Below are 18,733 nucleotides of genomic sequence, written 5' to 3'. Positions count from 1 at the left end.
TTGCTTCTTTTGTTAAAAAATTTCTGCTTTAAAGACAGATCTAAGCGTTCTCATCTTTTCCATTCTGTAGCAATGCACGGATATCCATATGATCAGTGACAGTGATGGAGATGACTTTGAGGATGCAACTGAGTTTGGCGTGGATGATGGAGAGATTTTCAGCATGCCCTCATCTTCGGCACTTTCAAAGTCACCAATGAGTATGTATCATATTGCCTTTTTGCACATTTACCATGCTTTGGTACTAACCAGCCAGGTGTAGTTCCTCATTTTATTGGAAAGGGCCAATTGAATATCAAACACATCTAAGTGATTTTATTTTATTAAAACAGCCACATTAAACATGTATAGCTAAATGGTATTATGTTAGCAATTGTCAGATTTGTTTTCTTTCTCTCCATAAAGTGCCTGAAAATGCTGAAAATGAAGCTGATGCATTGCTGCAGTTTACAGCAGAGTTCTCCTCCAGGTAAAGTATATCTGTTGTCAGGATAGTATTGCTTGGCATTGCCTGTTGGCATTGTTCAGTCCCATTCAAGTTGTGTTTGGTAAAGTGAATGCAAAACAGTATGATTTCTGTCTTTCTGTGCAGTCCCCCCCCCCCCAATTTACAAGTACTAGTTACAAAATAGGACATTCGTTAATAAGAAGTCAGGAACCCTCTGGGTCTGCTGTCTCTGTTTTTATGCCCCTAGAGAACAACTTTACAGATACAAAAACTGCACTTATTGTACCATGGACTCAGCTTTATTGTGTTGTGTTCACTGTTCATTCTAAAGCATGTTTGGTTCGGCCCTAGCCTTAACCACAGAGGCTCCCATAAAGCTTCCTCTTTAATGACAATGATTAAAGGGCATGTAAAGTCTAAAATAGAATAAGGCTAGAAATGCTGTTTTTTGTATACTAAATATAAACATGAACTTACTGCACCACAAGCCTAATCAAACAAATAATTTATGCTTTCAAAGTTGGCTACAGGGGGTCACCATCTTGTAACTTTGTTTAACATTTTAAATTTTGTTTAACATCTAGAAATACTGTATTTTGTATACTAAATATAAACATGAACTTACTGCACCACAAGCCTAATCAAACATAATTTATGCTTTCAAAGTTGGCTACAGGGGGTCACCATCTTGTAACTTTGTTTAACATCTTTTTAAGACCAAGATTGTGCACATGCTCAGTGTGGTCTGGGCTGCTTAGGGATCATCATAAACAAAGCTGCTTGAGTTCTGCATGGCTGGGAAGTAAGACGGGGCTCCCCCTTCTGTTCATAAGTATGATTGTTTCCCTGCTCAGCAGTTAGGGACCATCTGACAATTCCTATCCACAGCAGTAAATGAAGGGAGAATTGCACTGCATACCGTCAGGTTTCTTATAAAAACAGTACACATTTTTTAATTAAAGTATATTGGAGATAGGTTTATTTTTCATTAAAGATAGTAAAAATGGGATTTTATCTTTTTGCCTTTACATGCCCTTTAATTTTCAGTTTCTGTTTGTTTCTTGCATGTCTAGTAATAGGTAAGTTGGTGCTAACTAGTGTATGCAGTTTGTTCACAGTTTGTACCACATTCTCAATTACCATAATGTATATTATCCTGAAAAATATGTTAAATTATATCATTTGAATTATATCATTTAGTCTTTCACTTGAGGTATAAACTCAGTTGTTGGTTTTTTTGCAGGTAGTTTTGTTTCCTATATTTCACTTGTGTTGAAAGACTAAAGTCACACCATTGTTATTTCTTTAAATCTGTTTAACTAATGTTTTCAGATATGGTGACTGCCATCCTGTGTTTTTCATTGGGTCGCTAGAAGCTTCATTCCAGGAGGCCTTTTATGGGAAAGCAAGAGATGTAAGTGCTAGAATTCTGTTGATATTCTCATCTGTTTGTTAATGATAGATGCAACTTTACAGAGGGATGTACTGTAATTTTACCACAAATAAAAATTGTATTCTCTTGATATATATTTTATAGTGCTTTTTTAGTTTAAGAAGTTTAATTTTCCTCCCTCTCATCAGATCAGTTGCCAAGACATAAAATGTGATATTTTAATTGCTACATAATTTGGCAGCATCAGAGAAATGCTAGCATCATATTTTTATTATGAGTTACTTTAGGCCAAGGTCACACAGAGCATTGGCTCCACTGCTCTCAGCCTTAGGCTGAGAGAAGCAGATCTGCTCCGTGACCCTGCTCCATTCATCTGAGCCATTTGCATGTAGTCGGCTTGAAGGTTCCTCCTTTAGCGTATTTGGGCCAACCTCTGCTGCATGTAAGTGCACTCAGGCAGATCTAATTCAAATCGATTGAGATGGGGCACGTAGCGGATCCAATTCTCTCAGAAAGAAAATACACGGCCTGAGAGCAGCGGAGCCTACACTTCCGCGTGCCCTTGGCCTGAATAAAGCAGGGGGAGCATGTTTAAGAGGGACTGCTGCTGACCAGTGTACCAGGAATGATGTGAAACTAATTTTATTTCTAAAATCTAATTGTTAGGAAAACATTGCAAAAAATAGGAACTAATTTCAAAAGGTCATTATTTGTCTGCTTTTTAAAATTATACATTAAAAAAAAAGGTTAACTACTCCTTTAAGAAATATTTGAATGGTGTGGTGTGACCCTTACTTTTGGTTGAAGATGGTTTCCTTTTTCTTTCTTTTAAATCGATAAAATACTTTTTCTAGATCCAGTTGTGAGTCAGAAATTGTATAAACTGAAATGTCATTCTGGCACCCAAGATTATGTTTAGGTCAGTGTAACCGTTAGGTGTTAATGAGGAGTTGGCCTACTAGTGTCAGTGATATCACTTAGGGAGTTCTTTATATCACATTTTTCATTTTTAGCATTCTTTCTTTAGCTTGCAGTATGGTGCTAGATAATATATGTAGATATGAATATACTGTACTGTATGTTTGTCAGTATTGCTGTAGACACTTCCTCTCTTTAGTAACTTCCATTGGTGCATATTGCTTAAAGGAGAAGGGAAGTCCTTTTTACTTGGGGGTGCCTAACTTTTGGCACCCCAAGTGATCTAACCTGAAACCCCAGGCCACTGCTCCTATCAGCGGCCTGGGTTTTTTTCCGCAAGCACCATGGAGCGATTGTTTTCCTGCTTCTTCTTTCTTAAAATTTCCCTGGGCAGGCGCATGCGCAGTAGAATGAAAGGTTCAGCTTTTCGCTCTACTGCACATGCACAGCCTCTAGAAGAAAGAAGAAGCCGGAAGACAATCGATCCATGGTGCTCGCTGGAAGAATCCCGGGCCGGTGCTCCTATCAGAAAAACGGCACTGGCCCAGGATTCTTCCAGCAAGCACCAGGTAAGGTAAGTAAATGCGATCACTTGGGGGTGCCTACATTTTGGCACCCCTAAGTATAACAGGACTTTCCTTCTCCTTTAAGAATAGAAATTGAACCTATTAATTCCATTTGTTTCCCCATGAACGATTAGGGTTTGGCAACAGCAAATAGACACTTAAAGGATTTATACTCTAATCAAAATATGCAAAAATTTGGATGTATTTTACTTTATATGCTAGCCAGTTCTTCAGTTTGCTTTTTTAGTATCTTTTTCCTTTTCAGTTCTTTAAATCTGACAGTTTAGCCTACTGTTAAACTTTCTATTTTTTTAATAACAGTCTATTATTACCTATAAATAATGCCTGTATGTAATAATTCCAGTTCCTCTAGATCAGCTCTTACTTTCATATCCGATATTTAATATAAAGTGTTGTAAAAGCGTAAGAAGAACGTCTGAACTGGAGATAGAAATTGAGTTTCCCAAGTCAATAAAAGCAAGATTGAAGGTTTAAATCCCCCGCCAGCCTTTTTGAACTCCTCTGCTCATTAAATGTTTATTGGAGTGCCTGGATTATGGAGGATTTGGAGAGCTTCGCGAACTAGTATATTCTTAATCACTAAGTAAAACACTCCATTTGATAACGTTTCTCACGATATCACACTCTTAATGAAATCCTTTTCAGTACCAGCTGATAAAGCTACAGCCATAGAATCATTTTATGATACCCACTAAAGCATTTACAGACATGAGTGGCAAACAATCCAAGGGGACCTTACATTGGCATATTTATCACCCGACTACTGGGATCTCTTACAGTATATGGTTTGTCGTAATGAACCGAAAACCCCTCAATTACAATGCTTTTGAAACAAATATCCCATAATCCTTTCAATGCACTTCTAAGAGGGTGCAATGAATTGCCTGGTCTGGATGATCATCTGACATCTGGTTTTCTTAGTTCTTCTATTAAGCTTGGCAGAAACGCTTTACTTAATTCCATGCTTTTTATTGTTTGTCTATAGACAGCTGTCAGGTAGGATAGCAAAAAAAAAAAAACACTTAATGCAGTAATTCAAAAGATTCACAATCAAAAAATAATATAAGCTTGCTGATTTGTTCAGTACAGGGTCATACAATAAATTAATCTAATCAGTACCAGTAGTTTTGATTACTCCTTCTGTGTTAGACAGTATGGCTGGTTAATTATGTCAGAAGAAAAACTGTGAAATAAAAAGTACGATACTTAAATGTATGCACCTCAATATTGTATGCACCTTACTATTACAAATGATAAACATTGGAGGAATGTGTGCTGTTTATTAGTAACATAGCCCAAATTATAATTCTTAATACAACATTCATTTGGGCAGCTAACTTTCTAGCACCAGGGTTCATCACAAATATAAAGCCTTATAACAGTTATTTGGTCGCCAGATCAAGTAATCATGCAATGCTATTACAAGTTGACATTGTGGAATCAGCCTATAATTCTGTGCAGGGAATATCCCTGGAATTTGTTGTGCCTTATCCAGCTAAACTCAATATATTGATGGCACACTCCTTCAGGAGAGAAAGGTGTGCACCTCAAAATATTGCATGTAACTTAATTGGCAGAAAAAAGTCAAAGGATTTAAAAACCTGAAGTTAGTATTTTTTTCATGCTTGAGCACTAATAAACAAACATCAGGATTGTTTTGCCATCAAAGGCCTTAATTACTACTTAGTCATGAAGCTCAAGTTACTGTCTTTATTATAATAGAGCAAAAGTTGTTTCACTGGGCTAGTAAAATGGTACAGGCATACTTAGGGGCACATTTACAAAGCTCGAGTGAAGGATTCGAATTAAAAAAACTTCGAATTTCGAAGTGTTTTTTGGGCTACTTCGACCATCGAATGGGCTCCTTCGACTACTACTTCGACTTCGAATCGAACGATTCGAACTAAAAATCGTTCAACTATTCGACCATTCGACCATTCGATAGTCGAAGTACTGTCTCTTTAAGAAAAACTTCGACCCCCTACTTCGGCAGCTAAAAGCTACCGAAGTCAATGTTAGCCTATGGGGAAGGTCACCATAGGCTTGCCTGAGATTTTTTGATCGAAGGATATTCCTTCGATCGTTGTATTAAAATCCTTCGAATCGTTCGATTCGAAGGATTTAATCGTTCGATCGAACGAATAATCCTTCGATCGTTCGATCGCAGGATTTGCGCTAAATCGTTCGACTTCGATATTCGAAGTCGAACGATTTTAGTTCCTAGTCGAATATCGAGGGTTAATTAACCCTCGATATTCGACCCTTCATACATCTGCCCCTTAGTGATACTGACACTCAAAAAAAAACTCTTGTACGTTACAAATTACCAATAGGCAATTTAACATACGTTTCAAATTGCCAATAGGCAATTTGACATATAATGAAATGCTTTAACTCATGGAAACATAAGCCTGTTATAAATTGTTGATCTCTTACTGTATGTATCCAAGTCACAAAATTGTAGTATATTTCAGCAGTTGTTAGTCACTAAAAACATTGAGTAAACGTGCTACCACTGCAGACATATCTTTTCTAAATGTTTTTGCATTAGGATCGCTCAAAGTAAAGCATATTCATTATGGTGATCTGGCTTAATCGTGGGAAAATGTGAAAGAAGGCAGCCCAGATTTACTGGGGATTTACTACCTCAAACGAGAACTAAACCCTAAAAATAAATATGACTAGAAATATCATATTTTATATACTAAAATTATTGAGCCAGCCTGAAGGTTTGGTACCTCTGTAGTTTTAATGATCCATGACTCCAAAGTTGTCACAGGATTTTCCCATGTTGGATTTTGTTAGGAGTGTCTAAGACTCGCACATGCTCAGTGTGGTTTGAGCAGCTGCTGGGAAGTTAATCTTTGGGGTTCTCTCAAATCAACAAGCAGAAAAGTCACTGAGCAGTGCTACTGTATTGCCACTGAAGAAGAAAAGTTACAAATCGTCATGTTTCTGTTTATAAGTTTTTACACCTGATAAAGTTATAAAGCTGATTATGCAGCCCCACTTTTGGGATATCTGACCAAATGGGCAGAGTGATGGGACATTAGTATAAATCAGCTTTACAAGTGGATGGCGAAGTAACACTGGTCAGACAGGCCAATCATTTGGAAAGCTTTGAGAGAATGTCGGCCTGTGCAGCGAGCTGGTGTGTTTTAGTCATACCACAGTTTGATTGCACAACTAACTCACCAGCAATCCAACCACTCACTAGAGGCCATGCAGTCCAGTCACATATGGATTGTATTCCATGACCTTCTGGTGTGTATATAGTTAACACTAGGCACAAATATGCTCCCACACTCAGAGTGTCATGATAAACTTGCTATTTGTCACCCGATTAGTCTGCTTTTAACACTGACAACCTAAAAGATATATCTGACTTAAACTGGCAGTGCTGTTAATTTGATACTGTTTCCATTTCCCTGGGCAATAAATTACTGTTACTCTGCTACTGTTTCCATTTCCCTGGGCAATAAATTCAGTAAACTCTTGACGAACTCAAAAATTTTTTACCTCTGTGGTAAAGCAATACTTTAATGTGCAGTGTTGCAGGTCTTCTGATCTAAATAGTTGGCCAAAATATAAAAAAATAAAAATAAATAACAAACGGCCTTTTTCTTTTTTTAAATAAAGATTTTAAATATAGGTTTATACAAAGGTTTTATGGAGTGACTCAGGGGCCTATTTATCGACAGTCAAATTTTAGTGGTTTTTGAAACCACAACCAAACTCTTAAGGGGCACATTTATAGGAAATTCAAATTTTCAAATAGTTATTTGGTCAAAACTCACTGATAGCAGTCTTCCAGACATTCAAAAAAAAAACTTGATTTGAGTTTAGTCAAATTTGATTCGAGTTTTCAGGTCGGTTATTTTCGTCCGAGTTTTAGATATTCAATTTTTTTACTAAAGGAAAACTATACCCATCAAAAATGTAGGTCTATATAAAAAGATATTGCATAAAACAGCTCATATGTAAAACTCTGCTTTATTTAAATAAACCATTTTCATAATAATATACTTTTTTAGTAGTATGTGCCATTAGGTAATCATAAATAGAAAACTGCCATTTTAAAATATAAGGGCAGCCCCCTGGGATCGTATGATTCACAGTGCACACAAATATACCAAACAAATCATACATGTATGGTCACATGAGCCAATTAATTGACAGTGTTCTGTCTTTTGCTTCTACACTTCTTCCTGTTACAGTTAGAGTTGTAGTATTTCTGGTCAGGTGATCTCTGAGACAGCACACAGAACATCATGGAATGGTGGTTAAAGGCAAGAGATGAAAAAGGGCAATATTTACTTAAATATATATTCCAATTTGATAAGATTCTTTAATATGCCACTTAATTTGATACAAAATATCTGTTGCTCAAGTATTCATTTTGGGGTATAGTCTTCCTTTAAATAACCTCCCAATCGAATTTCAAGTGTATTCGAATTTATTAGAGATAAAAAAAATTCACACAATTTCATAATTTGACCTTTGATAAATGGGCCTCTAAAACTACATATTTAATGACATTTATTTAAAAAATCTGAATAAAAAAAATACCAACGGAAAATTACGCTGAACTCTAAGCTAAAAAAATCCAAATACCTTCAATACTTTAAATACCAGTTTTTCATACAATTCCTAGTGAAAGTAATCCAACGAAAACCTTTAAAAGTCTGAATTAATTTAGAGTGGCCCAAAAAGATCAGTGCAGCTCCCATTAAATTCTGTAGGACCTGGCAAAGTTTTGTAATGATTTTCATGGTTTTTCCAATTCATAAATCTCTAGCCTTTAGAGCTTTTTAAATTAATGAGAAAACAACAAATTTTTTAGAGATTCATGGAAAAAATCTAAATTCAATTGATAGTAAATGACCCCCTTAGTATAACTCCACCTTCCAGTTTGATGTTGGTATTTCACTACTGGTTATCTTATTTTCAAATACTTGTTCATGTTATAGGATAAAACTAAAACAATAATTATCACATCTCATTTAAGAGAACTGCCACTGGGAATACCTTTTCTTTTCCTTCAATGCTTTGAGAAAGGAATCTGAGGTATATGATATGTCTGCTGAACAAAAGAAAATCTCTCCTAATTTATTTTTGCAGTATATTTTCCATTAGGTATTCTTTATGTTCTGTTCAGATTCTGAAATAAAGGGAATGATGTTAATTACTCTGTTTAATCGAAGAAGGTCTCAGCTGAAAAACATTATCATGGGCAGTTTATACAACACATCCCATTTCATGTTTAACATTTCATGCTGCTAACTTTTGTATTTGGGATAAAACTGGTTTCTCAGCATGCTGCTTGTACACTTACTTTTTACATATATTTTTGGTTTGTCTTCCGAGAAAGCAGGGGGTCTCATAGGTTTTGGAAGTGCCAGCCTCCGGCCACAAAGCGGGGCCGTGACAAAGGACAGATTAAAGGGTTTAGAGCAAGGTCAATGTGGGTTTTTCCTTTAACTAAACACTTTCTTTAGGTTTCCTTGCAGGGGAAATAATGAAGGCTGTGCAAGGGATTTTCAAGGAGTTTTTTGGCTTCTCCACCAGCCTGCATTCGCCTGTCTTCCCAGCATGGGTGTTTAATATTCCCTGGCTTTGTGAATTGGTCCAGATGAATAATTGTTGGGCTCTCTCTGCGGGAGTTGAGAGCTTGTTTTAAGGGCCTAATCACTGTGTAAACACATCTTTACCCTGTTTTCCATAAATTGGAGGAGATTTTAGCACAGTAACTTAGGATATTGCATGGAAGTTGCCCATTGAAATGCAGAACAGATGATCCTTTGGTCAGACATTGCCTGATCTTCCCTCATCTCTTTGTTCTTGTTTCAGATAAAGGCTAATCATTTCATTTTGCAGGATCTTTTTTATTTTTTTGCCCTGCAATTTAGATTTCACATCTTCGACTAAAAAACTCTTTGGTGAAGCCTAATCTACAAATCATCTGCCTTTTTCTTCATTTCTCTGATGGCGCCTTTCTTTGTCATAAACTCATTACAGTTGTTAAAATCACAGATGCTATAGTTTTTCTTTACTATTGGATTATGGCTTTTCTTAATCTATGCAGGTGTAGGTAACATGTATATTGTTAATTTCCATGCTTTGCAAAGTGTTTAATGGAGACAGAACAATATCTGTGCTAGGTTTCTTACAAATGGGTCAGATGAAATTAGTATACAGTACAGCCCCCATTTTACGTTTTCCAGGGGACCAGAAGAAAATGATGTAAAATAAAGGAAATGTAAAATCAACAAAATTCATTATGCATTACATATTGTTGGGACTTCAATAAAGGTGTAAAATTGAGGTTGCACTGCAATAATTACCTATAAATAGCTATTAAAGCAACATATAGGGGGTTATTTACTAAAATCCAAATTAATCTCCTATCAATAAAAATAGCTCGACCAAACGCCCATGCCCATGATTTTAGTTCATTTATTAATTCAATTTAATTGGATTGTGGAAAAACTCTATTTTTTCCAGTTTGAAAATGCAAAAAGGTTGGATTTTCGGGCTAAACCCAGCGCAGACCACAGTAACTTCAAATTGGTATAGGTGCCTCTCCCATTAACTTATACAGGACCTTGACAGGTCTGAAATGGCGAATTTTAAGATTTTGGCTTTTAACAGCATATTGCAGGGTATAATAAATCTCGTAAAATTTGAGTTTTTTCCCCCCCACAAAAAAACCTGACCAGATAAATCTGAGGTTTATTTAATAACCCCCTTAATTTTCCATACTTTGAATCTTCTCTAACATGTCTTTCTTTTTTGTTATTACCAGCGGAAGCTCCTTGCTATCTACCTCCACCATGATGAGAGTGTCCTCGCCAACGTCTTTTGTTCCCAGATGCTCTGTGCAGAATCTATTGTCTCATACCTGAGTCAGAACTTCATCACTTGGGCCTGGGACATGACAAAAGAAGCTAATAGAGCCAGGTGGGTCTTGGATCATTATAACCTCAATACAGTGGTTAAAACCAGTGATGCTAAATCATTTATTTGTAATATTGGATAATATAGACAACAGCAGTACACTGAATGAAAGAAGTCTTAGCACAACAATTACAGTGTCTACTTTGAAGCTTTTACAGGTAGTGCCAACTAAGTTTCTAAAGCCATATTTTTACCAAATGTTACCGCACTATGTAATATGCAAACCAGTTTTTAGATAGAGGGATAGTGTTGTTATGGTTTGAGTTCCTTAGAGAAATCAATATGTAATACCTTTCACATTATTAATACTTAACTGTTCACAAAACTGTTTGTTTATAGAGTGCCAATAGGACATGGACATGCAGATAAAACAAGCAGTACCGTATATACTCGAGTATAAGCCGAGTTTTTCAGCACCCAAAATGTGCTGAAAAAGTTTACCTCGGCTTATACTCGAGTCAGTACAAGCAGCAGACAAGTGATCGCTAAAGCAAATGCGCAGAAGTAAGCACGATTATTTACCTGGCCTCATCACGTCCCCCCTCCCTAGTTCCCACGTCACTGGATACTGAAGGAGAGAGACGGCTGACCGTCCCTGCCTGCGTCCCCTCCCACATTCTTCCCTACGTGCGTGAATGCAGGCTCAGAGGCACGGGCGATCCCATTTATGTGCAGGGGAGGGAGCTTTCCTCCTCTCTCACTCGCTGCCCTGTCAGCAATAAGGGCTGCTGTTGTAAATCAACGTTTTCCGGAGCCGGCAGGCTCCATACATTGATAGTGCTTAAGCTAAATATATGCAGGAAACCAAGAGAACTCTGATGTAAATAAGAGAAGCCCCCCTTTTACATAACCATATAGTTTGTTCTCCTGGATGTGATTTCCTTCCTGGATTTTTTGCGGTCCCTGGGAAAACGAAAAAGTAGGTTTCACTATATGATTTTAAAATTCTATCCTGTGCCTGAAATAATCTAGCCAAGGTATTTAAAAACTGTGAGGGGTTTATAAAGGTCACCAAGCAAGCAGATCGGAGTCTAATTTGCACGCCACGGGCAATCGCATTTATGTGCAGGGGAGGAAGCTTTCTTCCTCTCTCACTAGCTGACCTGTCAGCAATAAGGGCTGCTGCTGTTGTAAATCAAATGTATTCCGGAGCTGGCAAGGCCCTTCCTGCTCTCTCTCACCGCTCTGCCAGTATCCATGTGGTGAACTCCCTGTCGCATCAGAGAAAGTACAGGGATAGCAACTTGCACTAACAGTGAATGTGAGGTAGCGAATGCTTGAGAGATGAGTGGAGTGCCTGGTCTATGATGTGAACTACAACTCCCACCACTCTGCTCTGCCATCCTGCAGCACTGATCCCTGGCAGCATTATTTTCCCATCTCACATAAGTCATAGTACAGCAGAGCACATCTGCTGAAATGATTGCCTGCACTTCCCCCCCCCCTTAGCTATCTGTATAACAGAGCTTTCCTATCCAAGTTGCTGCACAGATCCCCATTGTAAGCTGCAGTCCTGTCCTGCTCTATGGCAGCTGCGATTCTAGCTATCTGTTATTTAGGAAAATTTGGGAAACTTACCAGTAGCTGCTGCATTTCTCCCCCTAGGCTTATACTCGAGTCAATAAGTTTTCCCAGTTTTTGTAGGTAAATTTAGGTACCTCGGCTTATACTCGGGTCGGCTTATACTCGAGTATATACGGTAGTTACATAAAGTAAACATAAATACAAATGCAGAAGAATGCTGAAGTTCTATTCTGTAGAGTTTACTGTCTGATTAACTGTCATTTGACATTTTTACAGTATACTGTGCTGATTTTCTCAATCAAGTACTTGATACAGTACTTGATTCCATTATGAAATCCATAATTGCTGCTCTTTGTTTTTGCTTAGATCATAGACTCCAAAGCTATCATAATTACAAACAATCTTGCCCAGTGTTCTGCATTGTGCAGCAGTCTTTTTGTTTCATATAAACCTAATATACTGACCATACATTTAAATAATATATAAGAAAGTATATTTCAAGATTCCCAACAGTCTCAGGGCCTATTCTATTAACCAGAATATGTGAATCAAAATGGGACCTGCCTAACTGGTGTGTAATAACCAGAACTCTTGCCTTTCGGGTAAGGGCACACGCTAAGATTCAGGGAGATTTAGTCGCCCATCAACAAATGGACTCTTCTTCGGGCAACTCTACTTCCCCCAGAAATGCCTTCCCGCTGGCTAGAATCTAAATTGCCAGCGGGATGGCAGTTGCAGCGCTTCTTTTACCAAAGGGAGGCATTAGTTGCCCGAAGAACAGGCAATTTGTTGCTGGGCAACTAAATCTCCCTGAAACTTAGTATGTGCCCTTACCCTTATTTCCTGGTATTTTTCAGTTAATTTGGGAAAATTGATGTAGGCACATTTTGGAAAACAGCCCCTAATAACTAATAGCTTCCTGCAGATTTCAGGCTGCTCCTGACTTCTCCATCCAGGACCCTAGATTTTGCAGTTTTTCTTCATGCAGCCACAATATGTTTGCACGTGCTGTATAACATTTAAATACACGTTTTAATGGGTGGAGCTTAGTGTGAGTTATCAGACCTTATTAATGGCCTTCTTTGCCATTGATAGCAGCTCTCATACATTGTGGGCATGGCAATCGGTAATATTAATTACCTGGTGGTTTACAATTGCATTTAAGAAAAAGGCGAAATACATTTTCCTACTACAAACTGTCTATATATTTATCCAATAATAGTATTTAAAAAATGTATTTAATCTGTACAACAACCTTGTTGTGTACATCAAACCTATAAACTTCTGTGACTCATCTTGCATTATATGAAAGACAGAATTGGCACATGGTCTGTGGTGTATAGAAACAGAGCACTGTCTTGCCTATTTAAAATGCCATAGAGAAGTTGAAAATGAATGACAACATTTCTGGAAAGCGACCTGGGGTCCTTTCTGAAGAAAACTCTATATTCTCTTCTGGGAACCTTTGTACACTGCTGTGACCATTCATTTCCACCATAGATTCCCCTCCCAACCTTTTATCCATAACATCATGCAGAATGAAATGCTATTCCGTAACCATCTGTAGCAGCTCAATTCACAAGGATACCTGCTGATGCTTTGTCCCAGACCCTGTTTCGATCTGAAGTCCTTTTTATTTTATATTAACAAAAAATGTGGTGTAGTTTCATTAGAAAAAATGCAGTCTTTCAGACCATTTTCATAATAACAATAGTTAGCCATGTAATTGCTTTGTAATGTTTTTCCAAAGGAGTTTATTAAGTAGCAGAACATGGATACACTTGTAATAGAAGTTGACTGGCTGCACAGATACCTGCGGTGAATGCTTTAACTGATGAGGTTTCTTTGACTTATCATTATTTGCTCCTGCCATACATGTGATTCCACTTCATGCCCACAAGAAACATGAATGAACAGTCGCACTTCCTTGTGCGTTGTCTCCTTAATTCAACAGCTTGTTCCTCTTCACTGTACAAAATTTTACAAATTAAAAATGGAGAGAGTGGGATTTGAATAAAATGTGTACAGGTACCACCACAAAGACAGCATTTTAATTTGGTTAAAATATAAGTATATATTGTACGTGTATATCAGTTCCTATACATATATAGGTTTTATATAGTATCTTAATTCTCAATTTGATGCACCCAGTCTTTTTAGTGAATGGCCTTGTAAAAAAAAAAAAAGTGAGTTCTGCTCATGAGTAAACCATTCCATTCATACATTGTACATGGCTCAGGATTGATCATGAACATGGCAGTTATACTCATTGCAAACCTTGAGGGCTGTGGTTTATTCTGCATTCTAAATACCATGGAAGTACAACAAGCAACTAAAAGGTCATCCATAAAAAGAATCATTTGTTGATTTGGTAAAATGCAGTTTGCTTTAATCTCCAAACGAATGAATAACCAGTTTTGTTACCCCTTGCATATGTAGTACCAACATTCTATCTTTTTGACGCTCATCAGTACTCTCCTGTGAAACTTTCCCTAGTACATATTTAAACATTCGCACTCTATGGTCAGTTTTCATGTGATACTACACGTGGAGGCCTATTTAGGAAAGGGCAAATTTTAGTGTTTTTTGAAACCACTACTAAACTTGCTTTCTCTAAAACTACGAATGTCATGACATTTATTAAAAGACCCAAATAAAAAAAGTACAAACGGAAAAGAATGCTGAACAATCCAAAAAAAATTACGAATACCTCTAAAACCTCTAAACATTCAAGTCATTCGAGCAATTCCTAACAAAAAACAAATCCGAAAACCTCGAAAAGTCTGAACTGATTCAAAACGGTCCAGTAGGATCAGCACAGCTCCCATTGACTTCGACAACTTTTACCTGGCAAAGTTTTGCATTAGAGGTGTTTGTGGTTTTTACAGTTAATAAACCTCAAATGTTTAGAGCTTTAAAAAAAAAAAAAAAATAGGAAAACCACAAATTTTAGAGATTTGTGAAAAAAAAATTAATTTGATTGTTAGTAAATGGGCCCCTTAATACCACAGTGTATTTTTCTCTTTTACCTCATAGGGTCTTGAACAAACTGAAGCTTCCTTACACACCTTAAATACTGGTAAATAGTCTGCTGTTTGGTGTTGGGGTTGTTTTTGTATAAATATGAAAATGATTTACACGTACAAGTGAGGTACTTCATTTAAAACCTGTAGTTATATGAATCACAACTTTCTGTTCTAGAAAGAAAAAATAATTGTTGTGCACTAAGAAAAATGCAGAAATACCACATCACTCTGCAGTAATGATGATACATAAAAGGAAAAAAGGACACCAAAAATTCTTGCCATGTTTAATATCAGCATTAGTCATCTTTCATCATAAAACCTTTTTCTGCAAAACATTCTTGTTACGGCAGAATTATTTTGGAGCCCATCTGTAACATCATTTTAAACAATGTTTAAGTTGTCCATTTGTTTCACCCAAGTTTAACTGCACTGTCTTATATTGTTGCAGAGATAAGGCAACTTGTTACTGCTTTCTGCTTTTGCCCTCCTCCCGTTTGTGAAGCAATTAGCCATGTTCACAGGTGCTGACCCTTGCTGCTAACCTCTTTAACTGTTCTCTGCTTGACTGAAGATTATCCGGCCATGTTCTCGCAGCTAAGCTTTCCTGCTTCATACCCCAGGTGTGGCACGGGGGTGTTTTCTTCCTATTTGGTTCCCACAGAGGGAATGTATTGTAAATATTGAATTTGATATGCTTTATCCAGTTCTTCAATATTTAGTCTGTTAAAATTACTGTGCTGGTAGAAGGACACATTTCAGCTGCCTGCTGTATAGCCTGCTTGACTACAGAACCTGGATTTCTAGATTTTTGCCACCACCATTTTGTTTAACAGTATGCTGTTTTAGGTGTGGACATTGTTCCCTTCAAGGCACAAATATTAAACTTTGGCTTAAGTTGTGTCTTGGCATCAATTCGGATCTATTCTCCGCATTGCCATTTGTTTCATTCCCAAGCTATTTGGCAAACTCCAAATGTTCTTTCACATGGGTTTTCTTATGAGAAATACCTCTTTTCTGCCACCTTCCCATACAGGCCAGCGTTATGTAGAGCTTGCGATATGGTTGTCCCATACCTATACTGATGTATAGTGGTGATTTTTGGGGCTACTTTTTATCAGTAGGGCTTGGGAATTGTGTTAAAATAGAAGCATGGATAATGGAAAATACAATGAATACTGCAAGAGTCCCTGTATCAGTCTGATTAAAATACTGAAGCTTGACCAAAAGTTAATGTTTCAACAGTACAATTATTATAAACATAAAGCCAAAATGATACTGGAGTGGCTCAACAACAAAAAACGTAATATCTTACATTGGCCTGCTTAAAGTCCTGATCTTAATTAAATTGAGTATCTATGGCACCCAAGCCTTGTCTGTTTAACCTGGAGCAATTCTGCCTGAGAGCATGGTCTAAAATCACTCCTGAACAATGTGCTTTGCTGGTACAGGTATGGGATCTGTTATACGGAAACCTGTTATCCAGAAAGTTCTGAATTACGGGAAGACAGTCCTCTCATAGACTCCGTTATAGTCAAATAATCCAAATTTTTAAAAACTATTTTCTTTTTCTCTGTAATAATAAGAGTACCTTGTACTTAACCCCAACTAAGGTATAATGAATCCTTATTGGCGGCAAAACTAACCTGTTGGGTTTATTTAAAGTTTTACTGAATTTCTAGTAGACTTAAGGTATGAAGATCCAATTTACAAAAAGATCCCTTATCCAGAAAACCTAAGATGCCTAGTGTTCTGGATAACAGGTCCCATACCTGTGCATAACTTACCTTAAATACTGATTTGCTGCAAAAGGTGGCACTTACAAATATTGTATTGTAAGTGTGGATATTGAATTTTTATCCAAACAGTATATTTCAAGGTTTTTTTTTCTTTTTACTTGTTTATCTTTTATATATACATACAATATATTCAAATTCATAATACGTAGTATAAATTAAAAGCACAAACTCAAGAGACTGCATCCATTTAAGGGAGAACCAAATCCTAAAATAGATTGACTATAAATGTTTATTTTATATATTGAACCTACTTTACAAGTCTAGATGTTCAGGAGCCCTATAACGGAAATGATCCATCCATGCTTTCATTCATTTCTGGGACTTTTTCTGTCTCCTCATCATTTTTTTTTAAGCTAACATACATAAAGTAATTTCTGCATACTGACTCTTCCTTCACTCAGAGACTGGCGCTGACATTGCTAAGGACAGCTTTAGATATAAAACCACTGTTCTAGATCCTAGATGAACAGTGGACCTGACAGTCCTGCACCCATTTTGTGTAATGAAATGTTTCTCAGCCTTGCTTTTCTCTTGGGAGTGACAGCCAGCTGTGCAAGAACTATCCAAGAGAATGGATAGCTGCTCTTCTTGCTTGAGTTCTCCCAGTCATTTTCTCCCTTTCTGCTAGGCTTTTGATTATAGTGTCTGTTCTAACCAAATGTCAAGATCAATTTGCAGCCTGGTTTAACTTGAGGTTTGCAATCTGCCAGCAGTGATTGTCTTATCACACAATGCTGTATGTTCCTGTAACTTCAGAAGCTTTGAGAAGGATCATGAGTGGGGCAACATCTAATGACTTTATTAGGTTTGAGTTTCATAACGGCTCAGTAATTGTTCATATCTTTTTGTTAACCGGCCATACTGCACAATATTATCCAGAGATGTACATGTCAATCCAGTCCCCGTAACTCCAAAAAAAAAAAAGAAAAATACTAAAGGAAGAAGTGAAAGTCTCTGAAAATGTTTAACAATATTAAGGTGTATGTGCTTGGGGTTTAACAGTTTAAAATACCTTCCTTTATCCTGTGATTAAACAGGTAAACTAACCTTCTTAGGAAACACTTGATAGGATGATAACGCGTGACCGACTTAAAGAGTCCTTAAAGGATCAGTTTTCGCTTAATGATAAGTTTACTGCAGTTTCCAATTCCGCTAGTAAATGAGTTAAATAGGCAGCAGGAAGATTTTCTTTTCACAAGGTGATAATCCCATTTTTGAATGGCAGTGGTACAGTAAAAAAGAAAATGCCAGTTGTGATTCTGTGAATACCGGAATCATGCCCCTTTCTCACATTAACAACTAGTAACCTGTGAGAAAGAGACAAGCTTCTCAAAACTTTGCTCTTTTAATAGTTCGTTTTACAAGTTAGTACAGCTTCTGGATATCTGGATAACCAAATAGTAGGTTTCAAAACCATCTACAGTTTTGTTACTACCAAATAAGTGCGATGGATTCTGTTCCCCAGTGTTGCCAAAAAGTCTGCAGTGGACATCAGTACCTTAGAGCTACCCCACCAAAGTGGAGCCACAACTCAATTCTATCATGCATTTTATGGAGACTTGTAACATTTATTATTGTTGCTTTGTGATGCTCTTTTTAGCATTTCCTATAAAAAAAATGTTCCCTCTAAATTAATGTAGGTTATTTGGTCACAAAACTTTGTTGTCTTTTCTTTAGCCTAGATTTCTGGCTCAGCATTTAATGACTTTAAAGGCTACAATGTTTTCAACAGAAAATCTAAATCTATCACAGATATAGCTCTAATCTTACATTGACAGGGCTAAGGATTTTTAAAATAGCAATTTGAGAGTAAGCTATGACTTTAACCAAAAAAGGTGACTAAATAACTTTTTGAAATAGTACTAATTAGTTCCATACATTAATTAGCAGTGTATTGTACATCATCTTGGTTCCTATGTAGACTTACAAAAAATAGGACTTGAAAGCACCTAGAGAGGTTCCCGTATATCTAAATTGCCAGCGGACAAAGACCTCTATTCTTTGCAACACCTAGCAAAAGTCATCTGTAACAAAATGTTCCATGAACTGTACTGGGTTCCTGTGCAGGTCACAATCTGCCCTCC

At 37.0% G+C, this 18,733-nt stretch overlaps 1 protein-coding gene across 2 annotated transcripts in view; it reads left to right on the top strand.

Moving 5' to 3' along the window:
* The window catches only part of faf1.L (Fas (TNFRSF6) associated factor 1 L homeolog), a 151,137-nt gene that overhangs the window by 95,484 nt on the left and 36,920 nt on the right, over positions 1-18,733 (top strand). For both annotated transcript variants that reach the window (XM_041589257.1, NM_001091736.1), the window contains 4 exon segments: positions 71-200; positions 406-469; positions 1,781-1,862; positions 10,152-10,306. In XM_041589257.1, coding sequence (XP_041445191.1) covers positions 71-200; positions 406-469; positions 1,781-1,862; positions 10,152-10,306 — 431 coding nt within the window.

This window comes from Xenopus laevis, chromosome 4L (genome assembly GCF_017654675.1).
Source record: "Xenopus laevis strain J_2021 chromosome 4L, Xenopus_laevis_v10.1, whole genome shotgun sequence".
Classification (NCBI taxonomy): Eukaryota; Metazoa; Chordata; class Amphibia; order Anura; family Pipidae; genus Xenopus; species Xenopus laevis.
The sequence above is the reverse complement of the archived record's forward strand: the minus strand, read 5'-3'. Positions and strand labels throughout refer to the sequence as shown.